We start from the raw sequence: 18355 nt of genomic DNA, 5'->3' as shown, positions 1-18355 counted from the left end.
GCAAAGGGGCTTAACGTTGTTTGGTACAAAATTGTTAACCAAAATTCAATCATTATCCAGGTTAATCTATCCAGCATACTCTCTTGTAATCCCCCCAAAGATTATAAAAGAAAAAATTGTATTTCATATGGAAAAATAAACATCACTATTAGGGATGCACCGATCCGATATTTGTATTTTTGTTTCGGGATCGATATTGAAAACAACTCTAGATCGGGTATCGGTAACGATGGGCCAATCCATAGGAGCAGATCTATTCAATTCTAATTCTATGTGTGCTCTGTGAGTGTTGTCACGCGCTAGTCACGTAATGTCAGCACGCCGTGCGGAAGTCTACACTTTTCAAAATAGAGCGAGCTAAAGGATCTGCGATATGGAATTTTTTCACATTACCTCAGCCAGCACATGCAAGTGCGACTGCAACTTGCAATATTTGCAAAGTCAGTGTTTCGAGGAGGTAGTAAAACGTTTTTACTTTTAAGTTTAACAGTACACTGGATGGATGAAAGCTTCGTGCCACACAGTGAAAAATTATATATACACACTAAACACAACCTTTATCTTATTTATAAAGATAGAAGAAGCTCTGAAAACCTTAACAAACCATATAGAACTTAGGAAATTTGCTATAAGGAAAAACAAGCTCTATAAATCAAGGTTATCCCTCTTTAAATCATTTTGAACCAATAAAGCTTTTGGAGGTACTTGATAGAACCTTAAAACCTCTTCTGCTGGCCATGATGATATTACAGCCTATCTGATCAAAAAAGTTGATCAATTATTGATCAATTATTGTTCCTTTAACGTGTATTTTTTCTTTGTCACTTGAATCTGGTATTATCCCACAACATTTGTTTTGCTAGTAATGAGAAGATAAATCTTGTCCCACTGGCAGATTTTTTTTTTACTTATTTCAAGTGAAAATTTACTTGAAACAGGTGAAAATTGTCAAATAAGTTATTTTTCTGGTGTTATTTTTCTGGTGATGACTCTAAATCAGGGGTATTCAACTAAAACTTTAGGTCCAGTCAGAGGAAATGTACTTAAGCGGAGGTCCAGAACATCATAATACATCATAATAAAAAAAAAAAATATCTATTGCAGTAGTTCAAACATTAAGAATATTGTGTACGGGGTTGGATGACGTCACTGAGCTGAGAGGTTAGGCTGGCACTGAGCTCCCGCTCACATCGACCGTAATTTGAATTTTAACCCACCTCTGACTGGTATTTTTTATATTTTTCTGGCCCTGTGTTGCTTCCTTCAATTCACATAGTAGGGGAGTAGCCATCCTTGTTCATAAGAAATTGCCATTTACTCTGGATGAGGTCATTAAGGATGATGAGGGACGATTTGTTATTATTACAGGTTTCCTATATGGGGAGCGTATCCTCATTGGCTCCGTCTATGGCCCTAACACGTTCGAGCCCTCTTTCTTTTCTAAGCTACTCGCAGCAACATCTTCACATCTAACTCCTTTCACTGTAGTTGGAGGGGACTTTAACTGTGTTCAGGATGCTAGTGTTGACCAATCTCCCCCAAAACCTGCTTTCATCTCAAAAAAGACTGCAAGGCTGAGGTGAGCTGGGTGTGGATTTGGGTCTCCTGTATGTTTGGAGGATTGTAAATCCAGGGGCGAAAGATTACACCTTTTACTCCCATCCCCACCAGTCCCTATCAAGAATTGACTATTTTCTAGTGTCTAGAGAGGTAGTAGACAGAGTCAAGGCATGCTCAATTGGAATTTGTACGTTGTCTGATCACAACCCAGTATCTATAATTATCTCCCCCCCCTACCTCGATCCCTCCTCTCATCACTGGAGGCTTAATTCCTCACTTTTAAGCAGTCCCCCATTTTTGGATTTTCTGGAGAAACAATGGGAGCTTTTTATGTCAACAAATAACACACCAGGTATAAACCCTTCCCTACTGTGGGAAACAGCTAAGGCGTTCATGGGGGGGTCCATCATTTCTTACACAGCAGCTCTTAAGAAGGATACAATTAGGAAGTTATTGGAATTAGAACATTCAATCCAGGAATTGGAGAACAAGTTTAAAGGGTCTCCATCTAAACATAATCTCAAAAACTTGGAAGCAGGAAGATCGGCACTTAATCAACTCCTAACAAGCAAAGCAGAGGTTTCTATCCTTTTTGCTAGACAGAGGCTGTATGAACATGGCAATAAACCTGGCCGCCTTCTTGCTCGACTGGCAAAGGGCAGAAATGCCGTTAATCTAATATCATCACTTAAAGATAGCAATGGAGAAAAAGTTCATGAATCAAAAAAAATTAACAATATTATGAGACAGTTCTACCACAAGTTGTACTCCTCTGAATGTAATACATCTGATGAGCTTAAAAAATCCTTGGGAAAGCACCAGGACCGGATGGCTATGGACCGGAGTATTATAAAAAAATGAGCAGAGCTGTGGTGGGCCCTCTGACCAATATGTTTTTGGACTCCTTCGGGAAGAAATGTCTCCCTTCCTCCCTAAATTTAGCCAATATCTCCTTACTGAAGAAAAATAAACCATCAGATGAGTGTGGCTCCTACAGACCTGTCAGTCTTATAAATGTGGACAGCAAGATACTTTCTAAAGTGCTGGCCAGAAGATTGGAGAACTATTTACCTTTACTTATAAATGATGATCAGACGGGCTTTATCAGGGGAAGGTTTTCGTACTCCAATGTGAGAAGACTTCTTAATGTCGTACAGTATTCCTCACAGATGCAACACCGGGCACTAGCTATATCATTGGACGCGGAAAAGGCGTTCGATAGGGTGGAGTGGGGGTTCATGTGGGAGGTCTTGGACAGGTTTGGATTAGGAGGGGAATTTATAAATTGGATAAAACTAATTTATCATTCACCGGAGGCTTGTGTTCTAACCAATGGCGTGCGTTCCTCTCCCTTCCCGCTCTGTAGAGGGACAAGACAGGGCTGCCCGCTCTCCCCCCTCCTTTTTGCCCTCACTTTAGAGCCACTGGCAGAACGCATCAGGAATAGTAAGAACATACATGGCGTTACTTTGGGCGAGACCACCCACAAGATAGCATTATATGCTGATGATGTTTTGCTTTTTCTTTCAAATCCTGAGGTTTCAGTCCCAGCCACTCTGTCGATTATCGACTCATTTGGTGGAATATCGGGGTACAAAGTAAATTACACAAAATCTGAGGTTATGCCCCTGGGGAATTTTGGCACAAGTTCAATTACGAATTTCCCATTCAGATGGACCACCTCAGGCTTTGTCTATCTTGGTATCAAAGTGTCACCTAACACTAAGGACTTGTGGAGACTTAATTTTGCGCCTACAGTCAGAGCAGTTAAGAATGACCTTGAGAGAGGGCATGACCTGCCCCTCTCCTGGATGGGTAGAATTAGTCTCATAAAGATGAACATACTCCCCAGGTTGCTCTATCCTATGCAGATGCTACCCTTATGGATATCAAAGAAAGTAATCTCGGATTTTTTCGCAATTTCGCAATTTATCTGGCGCAAGAAAAGGCCCAGAATCAAAATTAAGACTTTGCAACTGCCAGTGGAACGAGGGGTTTAGCCCTACCTGACCTGAGATTTTATAACTGGGCCTGCCACACCCGAATAACTTGGGACTGGCTGCAGTCCCATTTAAAATCAGAAAGGGGTATCGATGAGTGGCTCCCCTCTTCCTACTCCTTACTGAGTAAACTCACGAATTATGGAAAAAAGAGTTCTTTAGACGTTCAGCATAACCCTATTATCCACAATACCGTGCGAGTCACAGTTTGTCCATCACGAACACCATGTTCAGGCATAAGGGTGTCCATCAGTGCACGTGGCACCAGGACACCCTAGGCCGGAGGTCAATGATCGACTTTGTTGTCGTTTCATCTGACCTTCGGCCGCATGTCTTGGACACTCGGGTGAAGAGAGGGGCTGAGCTGTCAACTGATCACCACCTGGTGGTGAGTTGGATGCGCTGGTGGAGGAGGAGGTTTGACAGACCGGGCAGACCCAAACGGATTGTGAGGGTCTGTTGGGAACGTCTGGCCGAGCCCTCTGTCAGGGACATCTTCAACTCCCACCTCCGGGAGAGCTTCTCTCGGATCCCGGGGGAGGCGGGGGACATTGAGTCCGAGTGGACCATGTTCTCTGCCTCCATTGTCAACGCGGCGGCTCGAAGCTGTGGACACAAGGTCTCCGGTGCCTGTCGTGGCGGCAATCCTAGAACCCGGTGGTGGACACCGGAAGTACAGGATGCCGTCAGACTGAAGAAGGAGTCCTACCGGGCTATGTTGGCCGGTGGGACTCCTGACGCAGTAGATAGGTACCGGCAGGCCAAGCGGGCCGCGGCTCGGGCAGTCTTGGAGGCAAAAACTCGGGTCTGGGAGGAGTTCGGGGAGGCCATGGAGGAGGACTTTCGGTCGGCCTCGAGGAAATTCTGGAGGACCGTTCGGCGCCTCAGAAGGGGGAAGCAGTACTCTGCCGGCACCGTTTATGGTGCTGGTGGGGAGCTGTTGACCTCGACTGGGGACATTGTCGGACGGTGGAAGGAATACTTCGAGGATCTCCTTAACCCGACTGACATGCCTTCCACTGAGGAAGCAGAGGGTTGGGGCTCGGAGGCGTGCTCGTCCATCACCCAAGCCGAGGTCACTGAGGTAGTTCGTAAGCTCCTCAGTGGCCGGGCACCGGGGGTGGATGAGATTCGCCCTGAGTACCTCAAGTCTCTGGATGTCGTAGGGCTGTCTTGGTTGACACGCCTCTGCGACATTGCATGGAGGAAGGGGACAATACCGCTGGGGTGGCAAACCGGGGTGGTGGTCCCTCTGTTTAAAAAGGGGGACCGGAGAGTGTGTTCCAACTACAGGGGGATCACACTTCTCAGCCTCCCGGGGAAAGTCTACGCCAGGGTACTGGAGAGGAGATTACGGCCGATAGTCGAACCTCGGATTCAGGAGGAACAATGCGGTTTTCGTCCCGGTCGTGGAACACTGGACCAGCTCTACACCCTCCGCAGGGTGCTCGAGGGTTCATCCCAACCAGTCTACATGTGTTTTGTGGATCTGGAGAAGGCATTTGACCGCGTCCCTCGTGCCATTCTGTGGGGGGTGCTGAGTGAGTATGGAGTCCGGGGCCCTCTACTAAGGGCTGTCCGGTCTCTGTATGATCGAAGCAGGAGTCTGGTTCGCATTGCCGGCAGTAAGTCAGACTTGTTCCCGGTGCATGTTGGACTCCGGCAGGGCTGCCCTTTGTCACCGGTCCTGTTCATAATTTTTATGGACAGGATTTCTAGGCGCAGCCAGGGGCCGGAGGGGATCTGGTTTGGGAACCTCAGGATTTCATCTCTGCTTTTTGCAGATGATGTTGTCCTGTTGGCTTCATCAGACCGGGACCTCCAGCATGTGCTGGGGCGGTTTGCGGCCGAGTGCGACGCGGCAGGGATGAGAATCAGCACCTCCAAGACCGAGGCCATGGTTCTCGACCGGAAAAGGGTGGCATGCCTTCTCCGGGTGGGTGGAGAAGTCCTGCCTCAGGTGGAGGAGTTCAAGTATCTCGGGGTCTTGTTCACGAGTGAGGGAACGATGGAGCGTGAGATTGACAGACGGATCGGTGCAGCGTCCGCAGTAATGCGGTCGATGTACTGGACCGTCGTGGTGAAGAGGGAGCTGAGTCGAAAGGCGAAGCTCTCGATTTACCGGTCAATCTACGCCCCTACCCTCACCTATGGTCATGAACTTTGGGTAGTGACCGAAAGGACAAGATCGCGGATACAAGCGGCCGAGATGAGTTTCCTCCGCAGGGTGGCTGGATGCTCCCTTAGAGATAGGGTGAGGAGTTCGGTCACCCGGGAGGAGCTCGGAGTCGAGCCGCTGCTCCTTCACGTTGAGAGGAGTCAGCTGAGGTGGCTTGGGCATCTGTACCGGATGCCTCCTGGACGCCTCCCTAGGGAGGTGTTCCAGGCATGTCCCACCGGGAGGAGACCCCGGGGAAGACCCAGGACACGCTGGAGAGACTATGGGCCAAATCCACAAAAGGATTGCGCGGCTTTTGCGGCCGCTAAACCGGTGCAAATGAGACAAAAAGAGAGCGTCTAATTCACAAAGCACCCGCAAAGGGCGAATTGCTCCACAAACTGCGCTGCCAAGCAAATAGTGGCAGTCTGCGCCGGTGCCATTTGCATGCATGCAAATTAGGTAATATTCATACATTCAGCGCAAAATTGCCCCCTTTCTATGCAAATAAGCCTCATTGCAAAAAGCGCCTAATTCAGAAAGGCCAGCGCTATTTGCCACACGCAAAAATAGTGGAGCAAATACCGTCTTTCAGAAGCGTGTATTAAACTGCGCGCACTTCCACTGTGGCTCTGTTTCTCTCTCTATTCAATATCATTCAAGCCTGTGTGATACTGAATGATATTAAGGGTGAAATCTACATTCAGACATGACTGTAGACAATCAGATCAAGTGGGGTTGTGGACTTATGGGATTTAAAAATAAAAGTAACAGGACGGAGTTCAGGATTCATCCATACATAAGGGGCTGCTTTATTACAAACAATTCCACCATATAAACATATAAATCTAGAATGTGTGTGTTTAACAGCTGACCTGTAGGTGTGTGTAGCAAAACAAAGAACATGAATTACCATTAGATCCTGATCTGATCCCGATCCAGTGTTAATGAAGTTACTGGTGCTGTGCCTTGTGCGTAAATGCGCACAGCCTCTTAACATTTGACATTTCATTAGCTTATTAGCTTATAGCTAAAGTTAAACAGTCTTATTGCTGCGGGGACGCAAGGATCTCCTGAACCGCTCCGTTCTGCAGCGGTCGGCTCCTCTCACTGCGCTGCAGAACGGAGCGGTTCAGGAGATCCTTGCGTCCCCGCAGCAATAAGACTGTTTAACTCGTTCTGAACTCAGTTTCACACACTCACCTCTGCCACAACTGGACTATATTTTAGTTTGCACTTTACATGATATTTGTTTAAAAACCTTATATGTTTATTTTAATATTATGAATGTGCTTTTATTGTCTGAATTGAAGTGTGGTTGATTTTTATGTTTATGTTTTGATGAGCTGCTGGACGGTTGAATTTCCCTTTGGGGATGAATAAGGTTCTATCTATCTATCTATCTATCTATCTATCTATCTATCTATCTATCTATCTATCTGCATGCAAAATACTAGAAGTACAAATACAAATACGAGGCTATTGTGCTCTCTGCAGTTTTCATTACGGACCAATCTGTGTGCTGAAATACGGAGAACACTGGAAACAGCTCCGCTCACTCAGACAAGTGCAAATTGCACTCAGTCGCAAAACTTTATGGGCGTGTTTGCTCCGGTATATCATTAGAGCAAAATCTTTTGTGAATAGGACCTTAAAGCAGGGTAAATTGCGGGCGCAAATGCGGCGCAATTCACAGCGCTATTTGCGGGCGCAATCTGTTCTTTGTGGATGTACCCCTATGTCTCTCGGCTGGCCTGGGAACGCCTCGGACTCCCCCCGGAGGAGCTGGAGGAAGTGTCTGGGGTGAGGGAAGTCTGGGCATCCCTGCTGAGGCTGCTGCCCCCGCGACCCGGTAACGGAAAAGCGGGAGAAGATGATGACTGACTTCTAAACAACAAAATCTTAAATCTTAAAAAAAAATCTTTTCTACATCAAATGTGTAAAATTGAACAAATGCAACACTGAACAGTTTAAAGTTGTTGCTCAGATTAAATAACATTTATAAATAATTTACTTTTATTGGCAATACTAGCGGCATTACCCTGCATTCACACTGAAAGCGTCTGCAGGGGGGCGGGGGTGGGCGGGGTTTCAACCTGCGCTGCAGAACTGAAGGGAACAGTGGGAACAGCCTACACATATAGCGTACACATCTTAATTTTCCTATTTCACCATAGATCACACTTTGAGACGCCTTCTTTATATTTTAGCGTTATTTCCGCGTAGATAAGAGTGAGTTTGATGCACCTTAACAAGCTTGGTCCGCGGATCAACAGCAACCGCCAGAGTCCTTGCTCCCAGTGGCTGATTTATGGTTCCGCGTCACACCAACGCAGAACCGACGGCGTAAGGTACGCGGCGATGCACACCGCACCGCGACCCTACGCCGTCGACTACGCCGTCGATTTAACGCGGAACCATAATTCAGGCGAAGCTGCAGTCTGTCAGCGGTGATCACAGACACACCGGGTCGGAGCGGATTTGGTCATGATGTTTAACCTGTGTTTTGTGATTAATAAGCACGGGTTATTGCCAATACTAGCAGCATTAGCCATGACGTCGGCTACAACTGTTGCTTGTTGTTTCTCGGTGTGAAGGCAACTGCCTGTGCAGCTGCAGCAGCGCTCTGCTCCACAACGTGCGGTCCTCTACATATGTCCGTGTGGAAACTCGTTCGGTACGCCTCCGTTCCGAACCGAACACGCTATACCGAACGGTTCAATACAAATGCATGTACCGTTACACCCCTAGTAGCCATGACCACAAGGTATAGGCTACAAGACAAGCAAGACTATACCGATGGCAGGGAAGCAGTAGGCTACAGTGTACAGTCAAGTGTAACAATAAACAATTTGACCAAAACGACCTATACAACATGATTCATAGGAAACATATGAAATTGATATCTTTGTTAAGACCAGGCTCATTCAGGGCAAACGTTGTAGTAGAGGCGTTGTTGAGCTTTGGTGTTGGTGTTCCAGGAGAGTCTTCAGTGATGTGATGTTGGTGTTCCAGGAGAGTCTTCAGTGATGTGGTGTTGGTGTTCCAGGAGAGTCTTCAGTGATGTGGTGTTGGTGTTCCAGGAGAGTCTTCAGTGATGTGGTGTTGGTGTTCCAGGAGAGTCTTCAGTGATGTGCACGCCCAGTAATTTGGTGTTGGTCACTCTCTCCACAGCTGTCCTGTTGATGGCCAGAGGAGGGTGCTGGGTGTGTGCTCTCCTAAAGTCAACCACGATCTCCTTTGTGTTCTCCACGTTGAGAGTGAGGTTGTTGTTGCTACACCACGTGGTCAGCTGGCACACCTCGTCCCTGTAGGACACAGTCTGTACACAGTGTGAGATTGATCTCTCGTGGTTTGGCTTGCTGATTGGGTAACGTATTGCGTCACGCATCGCGTCACTTCCTGGTGTTTGCGGTCTGTGCTGCTGCCGTTTCACGGCGTTGCAGGCTCAGATCTCTCCCGACTTTTTATCTAAAACTTAGACTGTTTTCTGGTAAAATAGCACTATATCTGGTACATTACTGTCTTTATTTCAACACTCGCTCATTTTCTCTTCCGTAACTTTCACTGTCACCAATCACCGATACATTTTCTGTCCGTTAGCCTCCGTTAGCATCTTAGCATGGCCGCTCCGGCTCCCACCGCTTCACCTCTTTCCTGCTCAGTGTGTGAAATGTTTAGTTATTCCTCTGCCTCCTTTAGTGAAGACGGTAAGTGCTTAAAGTGTAGTTTATTTGCAGGGCTGGAGGCGAGGCTCAGTCAGTTAGAGGTCCGGTTCGGCCAACTAAACCATAGTCCGAGAGCCCCCTCAGCTAACCAGGCTAAGCTAGCGGCGGACCGGCCCGTAGCAGCTGAGCGTAACCGCTCCCCTGCAGCTCCCGAGCAGCCGGCCAGGCAGGGCAGCTGGGTGACGGTTCGGAGGAAGACTAGTCTTAAAGGGCTCACGGAACACCACCACCCGCTTCATGTGTCTAACAGATTTTCCCCACTTAGCGACACATCTGTTGAGAAACCGACCCTGGTGATTGGAGACTCCATAGTCAGACATGTGAAGCCGACTCCAGAGACCTTAGTTAGGTGCATCCCGGGGGCCAGAGCGGGCGACATAGAAGCAAATTTGAAGCTACTGGCAAAGGGTAATCGTAAATATGGTAAAGTTATCATCAATGTCGGAGCTAATGACTCCCGTCTTCGCCAGTCGGAAGTAACCAGAATGAATATTGTCTCGGTGTGTAACTTCGCCAAAACCATGTCAGACTCCGTAGGTTTTTCTGGCCCCCTCCCCAATCTGACCAGCGATGACATGTTTAGTCGCATGCTCTCGCTCCGCCGCTGGTTGTCTCAGTGGTGTTCAGAAAACGACGTGGACTTTATTGACAACTGGGAGACATTCTGGGGAAAGCCCGGTCTGATTAGAAGGGACGGCATTCATCCCACCCGGGATGGTGCAGCTCTTATGTCTAGAAATCTGGCCAATGTTATTAGACACTCCCCCTGACAATGCAGGGTCCAGGCCAGGATGCAGAGCTGTAGTTTAACAGGGCTGGAGGCGAGGCTTAGTCAGTTAGAGGTCCGGTTTGGCCAACTAGACCATAGTCCGATAGAATCCTCTGCGGACCGGCCCGTAGCAGCTGAGCGTAACCGCTCCCCTGCAGCTCCCCGGCAGCCGGCCAGGCAGGGCAGCTGGGTGACGGTTCGGAGGAAGGGTAGTCTTAAAGGGCTCAGCGACACATCTGTTGCTTCTCAAGGACCAACGCCTGCCAACAAAACTGTAGGATTGCATTATGTAATTAGCGACTCTAAAACTGTAGGATTACATGATATTGGCGACTCTGGCCAGGTGCCTAGCAAAATAGAAGTGGTTGCAGTTCCCCGCCCTCCAAAAGTTCACCAGGTGCAGCGTTATAGAGGCGTTAACCAAGATAACCTTGTAAAAATTAAAACCAATGCACATTTGGTACCAATTACAGACCGAAAAATTAGATGCGGACTACTAAATATACGATCATTAAGCTCTAAGTCTCTGTTAGTAAATGATATAATTACAGAGAGCAGGAGTGATATTTTCTGCTTAACAGAAACATGGTTACAGGAGGAAGAGTATGTTAGTTTGAATGAATCAACTCCGCCCGGCTACTTTAATCATCACATTCCTAGAAGCACGGGCCGAGGCGGAGGAGTCGCAGCAATTTATAACTCCGGTCTCCAAACAAAAATTGAACCCAAGTGCAACTATAATACATTTGAAAGCCTCATGCTTGGTCTGAAATTTCCGAGCCGGAAATCAGAGAAGCCAGTTGTGTTAGTGGTAGTGTACCGGCCCCCTGCTGGTGCGTATCTGGAGTTTTTGTCTGAATTTTCAGATTTCCTTTCTGGATTATTGATCAGCACAGATAAATTCATCATAGTGGGTGATTTTAACATTCATATGGATGTTGAAAGCGATAATCTTAAATTAGCCTTCGATTCTCTTCTAGAATCAATGGGTATCTCACAAAAAGTGGATAAACCGACGCACTGTTTTAATCATACTCTCGATCTCGTTCTCACCTACGGTGTTGAAACTGATGGTCTGTTGGTGTCACCTGTAAACTCCCTTTTATCCGACCATTACTTAATAACGTTTGAATTTAATTTTGTTGATGTTGAAGTGCAAAATAGGAGGTATTATTTTAGCAGATGTTTGTCTGATGAAGTTATTGTTAAATTTAGGGAGGCCATTGCTTATCTTACGACAGTGCGAAATAGTGATGTAGTCGAGGCCAGTGACCTGGGTTCTACCTCTGCAGATGTTGATTTCCTTGCTAGTAACACTGCTGATTTGTTGCATTCAGCTTTAGATGAAGTTGCTCCTTTGAAAAGGAGGGTTTCTAGCCACAGGAGCTTAACTCCCTGGTACAATTCAGATATCCGCATGTTGAAACAAAACGTGCGTAAAATGGAAAGGAAGTGGTACTCTTGTAGGTCTGTAGACTCTCATCGTGAATGGAAAGATATTCTAATAGTATATAAAAAAGCCATTCGCAAAGCCAGAACAGCTTATTATTCAACGCTGATAGAGGATAACAAAAGTAACCCACGTTTTCTGTTCAGCACTGTAGCCAGGCTGACAAAGAGTCACAACTCTGTTGAGCCGTGCATTCCTGCAGCTCTCAGTAGTGAGGACTTTATGGGCTTCTTCAACAGTAAAATCGCGAGAATTAGAGAAGAAATCAACCAGCCGGTTGTAGGTGTTTCTTCAGCTTTAGCGACTTCCCTAGGCTCTGACTTGTCTCTAGACTGTTTTGATCCTATAGACCTCCCTGAGCTGACTTCACTCGTTAATAGAGCTAAGTCAACCACATGTATGTTAGACCCCATCCCGACTCGTCTATTCAAACATGTTTTTTCTCTTATTGGTACGACAATACTGGACCAAATTAACCTATCCCTAAGTTTAGGATATGTACCACAGGTTTTCAAAGTCGCAGTAATTAAACCTTTACTTAAAAAACCTTCTCTTGACCCAGACACCTTAGCTAATTATAGACCAATTTCCAACCTTCCATTTGTGTCTAAAATTCTGGAAAAGGCAGTTTCAAGCCAGTTATGTGACTATTTGTATAGAAATGATCTGTTTGAAGTCTTTCAGTCAGGGTTCAGAATGCATCATAGCACAGAGACAGCACTTGTTCGAGTCACGAATGACCTCCTTATGGCCTCAGATAAGGGATTAGTGTCCATACTGGTTCTACTGGACCTCAGTGCTGCTTTTGACACTATAGATCATGGCATTTTACTGCACAGGTTAGAGCATGTTGTTGGGATTAAAGGGACAGCTCTATGTTGGTTTAAATCATATCTATCTGACAGGTTCCAGTTTGTTCATGTACATGAGGTTTCTTCAGAACAGTCAAGGGTCTGTTATGGTGTTCCGCAGGGTTCAGTGCTAGGGCCAATCTTGTTCAGTTTATACATGCAGCCGTTGGGAAGTATAATCCAGAATCACGGCATACACTTTCATTGTTATGCTGATGATACGCAGCTCTATTTGTCTATGAAGCCGGATGAAACAGAACCGTTAGTTAAACTTCAGGCATGTCTTAGGGACATCAAGGACTGGATGTCCAGAAATTTCCTGCTTCTAAATTCAGATAAAACAGAGGTTATCATTCTTGGTCCAGAGCATCTTAGGAAGGGATTAGATGGTGTTGCGATGGCTTCCAGTGCAACTGTGAGAAATCTTGGTGTTATTTTCGATCAGGATTTGTCGTTTAAACCATATGTCAATCAGGTTTGTAAAATAGCCTTTTTCCATCTCCGTAATATTGCAAAGATTAGGAAAATCCTCTCACAGAGTGATGCAGAAAAACTAGTTCATGCGTTTGTATCTTCTAGACTAGATTACTGTAATGTGTTGTTAGCAGGATGTCCAAGTAATTTGCTGAATAGGCTCCAGCTGATCCAAAATGCAGCAGCACGAGTACTGACAGGAATTAGCAGGAGAGACCACGTCTCTCCAGTGTTAGCGTCGCTCCATTGGTTACCCGTAAAATTCAGAATCCAATTTAAAATTTTATTACTTGCGTATAAAGCCCAAAACGGCTTAGCTCCGCATTATTTGCAAGACCTGATAGTGCCTTATGTTCCTGTCAGAGCTCTCCGTTCTCAGAGTGCAGGTTTACTCGTAGTTCCTAGAGTATCTAAATGTAGATTTGGAGGGCGGGCGTTCTGCTATCAGGCACCATTACTTTGGAACCAACTTCCAATCTGGGTTAAGGAGGCTGACTCCACCTCCACCTTTAAAACTAAACTTAAAACCTTTCTGTTTAGTAAAGCCTATAGTTAGTGTTTAGTAAACCTCTAGCTGGTGTTGGTAAATCTCTAGGTAGTGTAAACTTTAGTGTGTCAGAGTCGCTCCTGTAGTTTCTTGTGCTGGCCCCCCCTTCTCCTCCCTTTTCTCTCTTTTGTCCATGTTGCAGCATCCTTTGCCGGACACCGGAACCTGCAGGTGGTCGTGGGTGGCTTGTAGCTTGCATTACGGAGCACAAGTCTTTCCCTGACCCTGCACCCCAACCTGGGACTTGCTGATTGGGCCGGAGCTTCGGGAGCTGTGTGCTGGCCTGCGGTCCCCACCCCTGGTCATCCCGTTGCTGCCCCCCCCTTCTCCTCCCTTTTCTCTCTTTTGTCCTGCAGGTGGCCATGGGTGGCTTGTAGCTTGCATTACGGAGCACAAGTCTTTTCCTGACCCTGCACCCCAACCTGGGACTTGCTGATTGGGCCGGAGCTTCGGGAGCTGTGTGCTGGCCTGCGGTCCCCACCCCCGGTCATCCCGTTGCTGCTTCCACCTGCCTGCTGTGCTGTTGCCGTCCCTGACCCACCAGTCTGGCCTCGGCAGGAGGGTCCCCCCTGATGAGCCTGGTCCTGCTCAAGGTTTCTTCCCTCCTAAAGGGGAGTTTTTCCTTGCCACTGTTTGGCTTAAGGTTTTTCTCCCACTAGGGGAGTTTTTTACCTGCCATTGTTTATGTAATATCTGCTCGGGGGTCATGTTCTGGGTATGGGTCTCTGTAAAGCGTCTAGAGACAACTCTGTTGTATTAGACGCTATATAAATAAAATTGAAAAATTGAATTGAACTGTAGTTTGACTCATCGGTGAATTTAACAAAGATGTTGGTGCTGTGCATTGGTGTGCAATCGTGAGTTAAGAGAATGAAAAGCAGGGGGCTGAGCACGCATCCCTGGGGGAACCCTGTGTTCAACATGATGGTGTTGGATGTGTTGCTGCCAGCCCGGACTGCCTTTGGTCTCCCGGTCAGGAAATCCAACAGCCAATTACACAGAGAGGTGTTCACTCCCAGCCGGTCCAGCTTTTGTAGAAGCTGCAGGGGGATGGTGGTGTTAAATGCTGAACTAAAGTCAATGAACAGCATTCTAACATATGAGTCCTTGGTTTCAAGATGAGTACTAGTTTCTTCTGAGCGGAGTAAGATTTTGGTCCGCGGGTCGAGGCACGCGTCGTCGGATGCGCGTTACAAGTCAACACAATAGATTAATATTAATAACCCAATATCGCGATACAGTTTGTCACCTCCACGACACGTATTGTGACGTTTTTGTATCGCGAAATTTCGTGGCACGATATATTGTTACACCCCTACTTTTTAGGAAGCACATATTTTATTTCTTATTTTTTTAACCAAGAATATGTGTTTGAATTGAGTTTAATTTTGATTAAATAAATATGTTAAAATAATCATGATAGTGGTAAGATATTTATCTGCATGATAGATGTCTGTTACAGCAAACCTGTGGACTAACAAGAAAAAGCCTTAAGCCAAACAGTGGCAAGGAAAAACTCCCCTTTAGGAGGGAAGAAACCTTGAGCAGGACCAGGCTCATAAGGGGGGGCCCTCCTGCCGAAGGCCAGACTGGGGGAGTCGGGGACGTCAGCAGCACACAGCAGTCATGTGGAAGCAGCAGCGGGATGACCAGAGGGAGGGGGACGCAGGCAGGCGGAAGCAGCAACAGGATGATCAGAGGGGGGAGGGGGGTGTCAGCAGCACACAGCAGACATCCACGTAGGCAGGTGGAAGCAGCAATGGGGTGACCGGGGATGGGGGGGGGGGGGGGGGGGGCGGGACCGCAGGCCAGAACGCAGCTCCCGAGGCTCCGGCCTGCAAACATGCACAAAAGAGAAAAAAGGGGGGCCGGCACAAGAAACTACAGGAACGATGGACAAAAATGATAGCTATGAGATATTTATAATAAATAAAAATGGTAATGGAGAAGAGAGGAAGGGAAAAGGAGAGGAGAAGAAGGGTGAGAGGCACCGCCCAGCGGATCATGTCGGTGCCCCCCTGCAGCATAGGCCTATAGCAGCATATCTACCACCAAGCTATATTTGAGACTAACTATTATAGTCTTGTTCTATAGCTGCAACTATGACTACTGACTCTAACACACTAGAGTTTACACTACCTAGAGATTTACCAACACCAGCTAAAGGTTTACTAAACACTAACTATAGGCTTTACTAAACAGAAAGGTTTTAAGTTTAGTTTTAAATGTGGAGGTGGCGTCAGCCTCCTTAACCCAGATTGGAAGTTGGTCCAAAGTAATGGTGCCTGATAGCAGAACGCCCGCCCTCCAAATCTGCATTTAGATACTCTAGGAACTACGAGTAAACCTGCACTCTGGGAGCGGAGAGCTCTGCCAGGAACATAAGGCACTATCAAATCTTGTAAATAATGCGGAGCTAAGCCGTTTTGGGCTTTATATGCAAGTAATACAATTTTAAATTGGATTCTGAATTTTACAGGTAGCCAGTGGAGCGACGCTAACACTGGAGAGACGTGGTCTCTCCTGCTGATTCCTGTCAGTACTCGTGCTGCTGCATTCTGGATCAGCTGGAGCCTATTCAGCATATTACTTGGACATCCTGCTAACAACACATTACAGTAATCCAGTCTAGAAGATACAAACGCATGAACTAGTTTTTCTGCATCACTCTGTGAGAGGATTTTCCTCATTTTTGCAATATTACGGAGATGGAAAAACGCTATTTTACAAACCTGATTAACATATGGTTTAAACGACGAGTCCTGATCGAAAACAACACCAAGGTTTCTCACAGTTGCACTGGAAGCCATCGCAACACCATCTAATTCCTTCCTAAGATGCTCTGGACCAATAATGATAACCTCTGTTTTATCTGAATTTAGAAGCAAGAAATTTCCGGACATCCAGTCCTTGATGTCCCTAAGACATGCCTGAAGTTTAACTAACGGTTCTGTTTCATCCGGCTTCATAGACAAATAGAGCTGCATATCATCAGCATAGCAATGAACGTGTATGCCGTGATTCTGGATTATACTTCCCAACGGCTGCATGTATAAACTGAACAAGATTGGCCCTAGCACTGAACCCTGCGGAACACCATAACAGACCCTTGACTGTTCTGAAGAAACCTCATGTACATGAACAAACTGGAACCTGTCAGATAGATATGAAACCAACGTAGAGCTGTCCCTTTAATCCCAACAACATGCTCTAACCTGTGCAGTAAAATGCCATGATCTATAGTGTCAAAAGCAGCACTGAGGTCCAGTAGAACCAGTATGGACACTAATCCCTTATCTGAGGCCATAAGGAGGTCATTCGTGACTCGAACCAGTGCTGTCTCTGTGCTATCATGCATTCTGAACCCTGACTGAAAGACTTCAAACAGATCATTTCTATACAAATAGTCACATAACTGGCTTGAAACTGCCTTTTACAGAATTTTAGATACAAATGGAAGGTTGGAAATTGCTCTATAATTAGCTAAGGTGTCTGGGTCAAGAGAAGGTTTTTTAAGTAAAGGTTTACTGCCACTTTGAAAGCCTGTGGTACATATCCTAAGCTTAGGGATAGGTTGATTTGGTCCAGTATTGTCGCACCAATAAGAGAAAAAACATTTTTGAATAGTCGAGTCGGGATGGGGTCTAACATACATGTGGTAGACTTAAGCCGGGAATACACTGTGCGATATTTTGAATCGTATGAGACTGCCCCATCTCACACTGCACGACTAGATCGCGGAGTTCAAAAGTTCAGAACCCACGATTTATGGTCTCACACTGTACGAGCCGATGCTCAGATGCGACCCGTCTGCTCACACTATACGTTCATAATCCTCCCGTCGGACCTCTCTGTACTGGAACTCGAGGCTGGTTCTGGGGCAGGGGTGGGCTGTTCCCACCCAAACGTGCGTCCTGGCTTCCCACCTGATCAAAGGTTATGGGGATCAGTGGCGTAGGGATAGTCAGAGCTCCTGAAGCTCCGGCCCAATCAGCAAGCCCCAGGTTGGGGTGCAGGGTCTGGGAAAGGTTGAGAAGGGGCAGGGCCAGGGAGAGGAGTCTTGACGGACAAATTTCTCCCCCGCCTGACTGGGCCGTTACCCTGACCGGGCCGTTACCCTGCCCCTCTCACTCCCATGCTGCAGGTTCCGGTGTTGTGCATTCAGAGATGCTCTTCGCCACCAGCAGAGGATGCTGCACCGCGTACAAAAGGGAAAAAAGAGGAGAAAAGGGGGGGGCAGCACAAGAAACTACAGGAGCGACTCTAACACACTAGAGTTTACACTACCTAGAGATTTACCAACACCAGCTAGAGCTGTAAACACTAACTATAGGCTTTACTAAACAGAAAGGTTTTAAGTTTAGTTTTAAAGGTGGTGTTTCATTGGAGGTGGAGATTCATTGATACTTTGTGATGTTTTGTTGTATTTTTATTCTGAATAAATTGTTTGATGTTTCAGTTCAGGAATGTCTTATTTCATACGCAAATAAGATCATTCTGGGCGTTATTTGTCCTCGTCTTCAGACTCCCACTCTCCTGCTGACTCCCAGTCCTCTACTGTCCAACATCCATTTCTGGAGCACTCTTAGTCCGGTGGCTCCTCTCAGCCCGGCCACGCGGCGCCAGGGGGGGCATCTGTTCCAAGTGAGTAGACAACAGTGGACTTTCTTTTGAGCTGTTTCACCTTTGCATCAACCTAAAGGTTTCTAACCAACTCAACATCCTGTTTTGTTCTAGTTCCCCTCAGTCCTCACCCCCCAGTTCCAGATCCCTGTCCACAGTCTGGACGGGACCAACACACCCGGTCCCATTTCTCCA

General features: G+C 46.7%; 1 protein-coding gene across 1 annotated transcript in view; it reads left to right on the top strand.

The window, feature by feature from the left end:
- The window catches only part of elk4 (ETS transcription factor ELK4), a 76434-nt gene that overhangs the window by 49951 nt on the left and 8128 nt on the right, over positions 1-18355 (top strand). Inside the window, 2 exon segments of the mRNA XM_061728198.1 lie at positions 18062-18181; positions 18275-18354. Coding sequence (XP_061584182.1) covers positions 18062-18181; positions 18275-18354 — 200 coding nt within the window.

Source organism: Cololabis saira, chromosome 8 (genome assembly GCF_033807715.1).
Source record: "Cololabis saira isolate AMF1-May2022 chromosome 8, fColSai1.1, whole genome shotgun sequence".
Classification (NCBI taxonomy): domain Eukaryota; kingdom Metazoa; phylum Chordata; class Actinopteri; order Beloniformes; family Belonidae; genus Cololabis; species Cololabis saira.
Note: the sequence above shows the minus strand (reverse complement) of the source record. Positions and strands in the feature narration are given on the sequence as shown.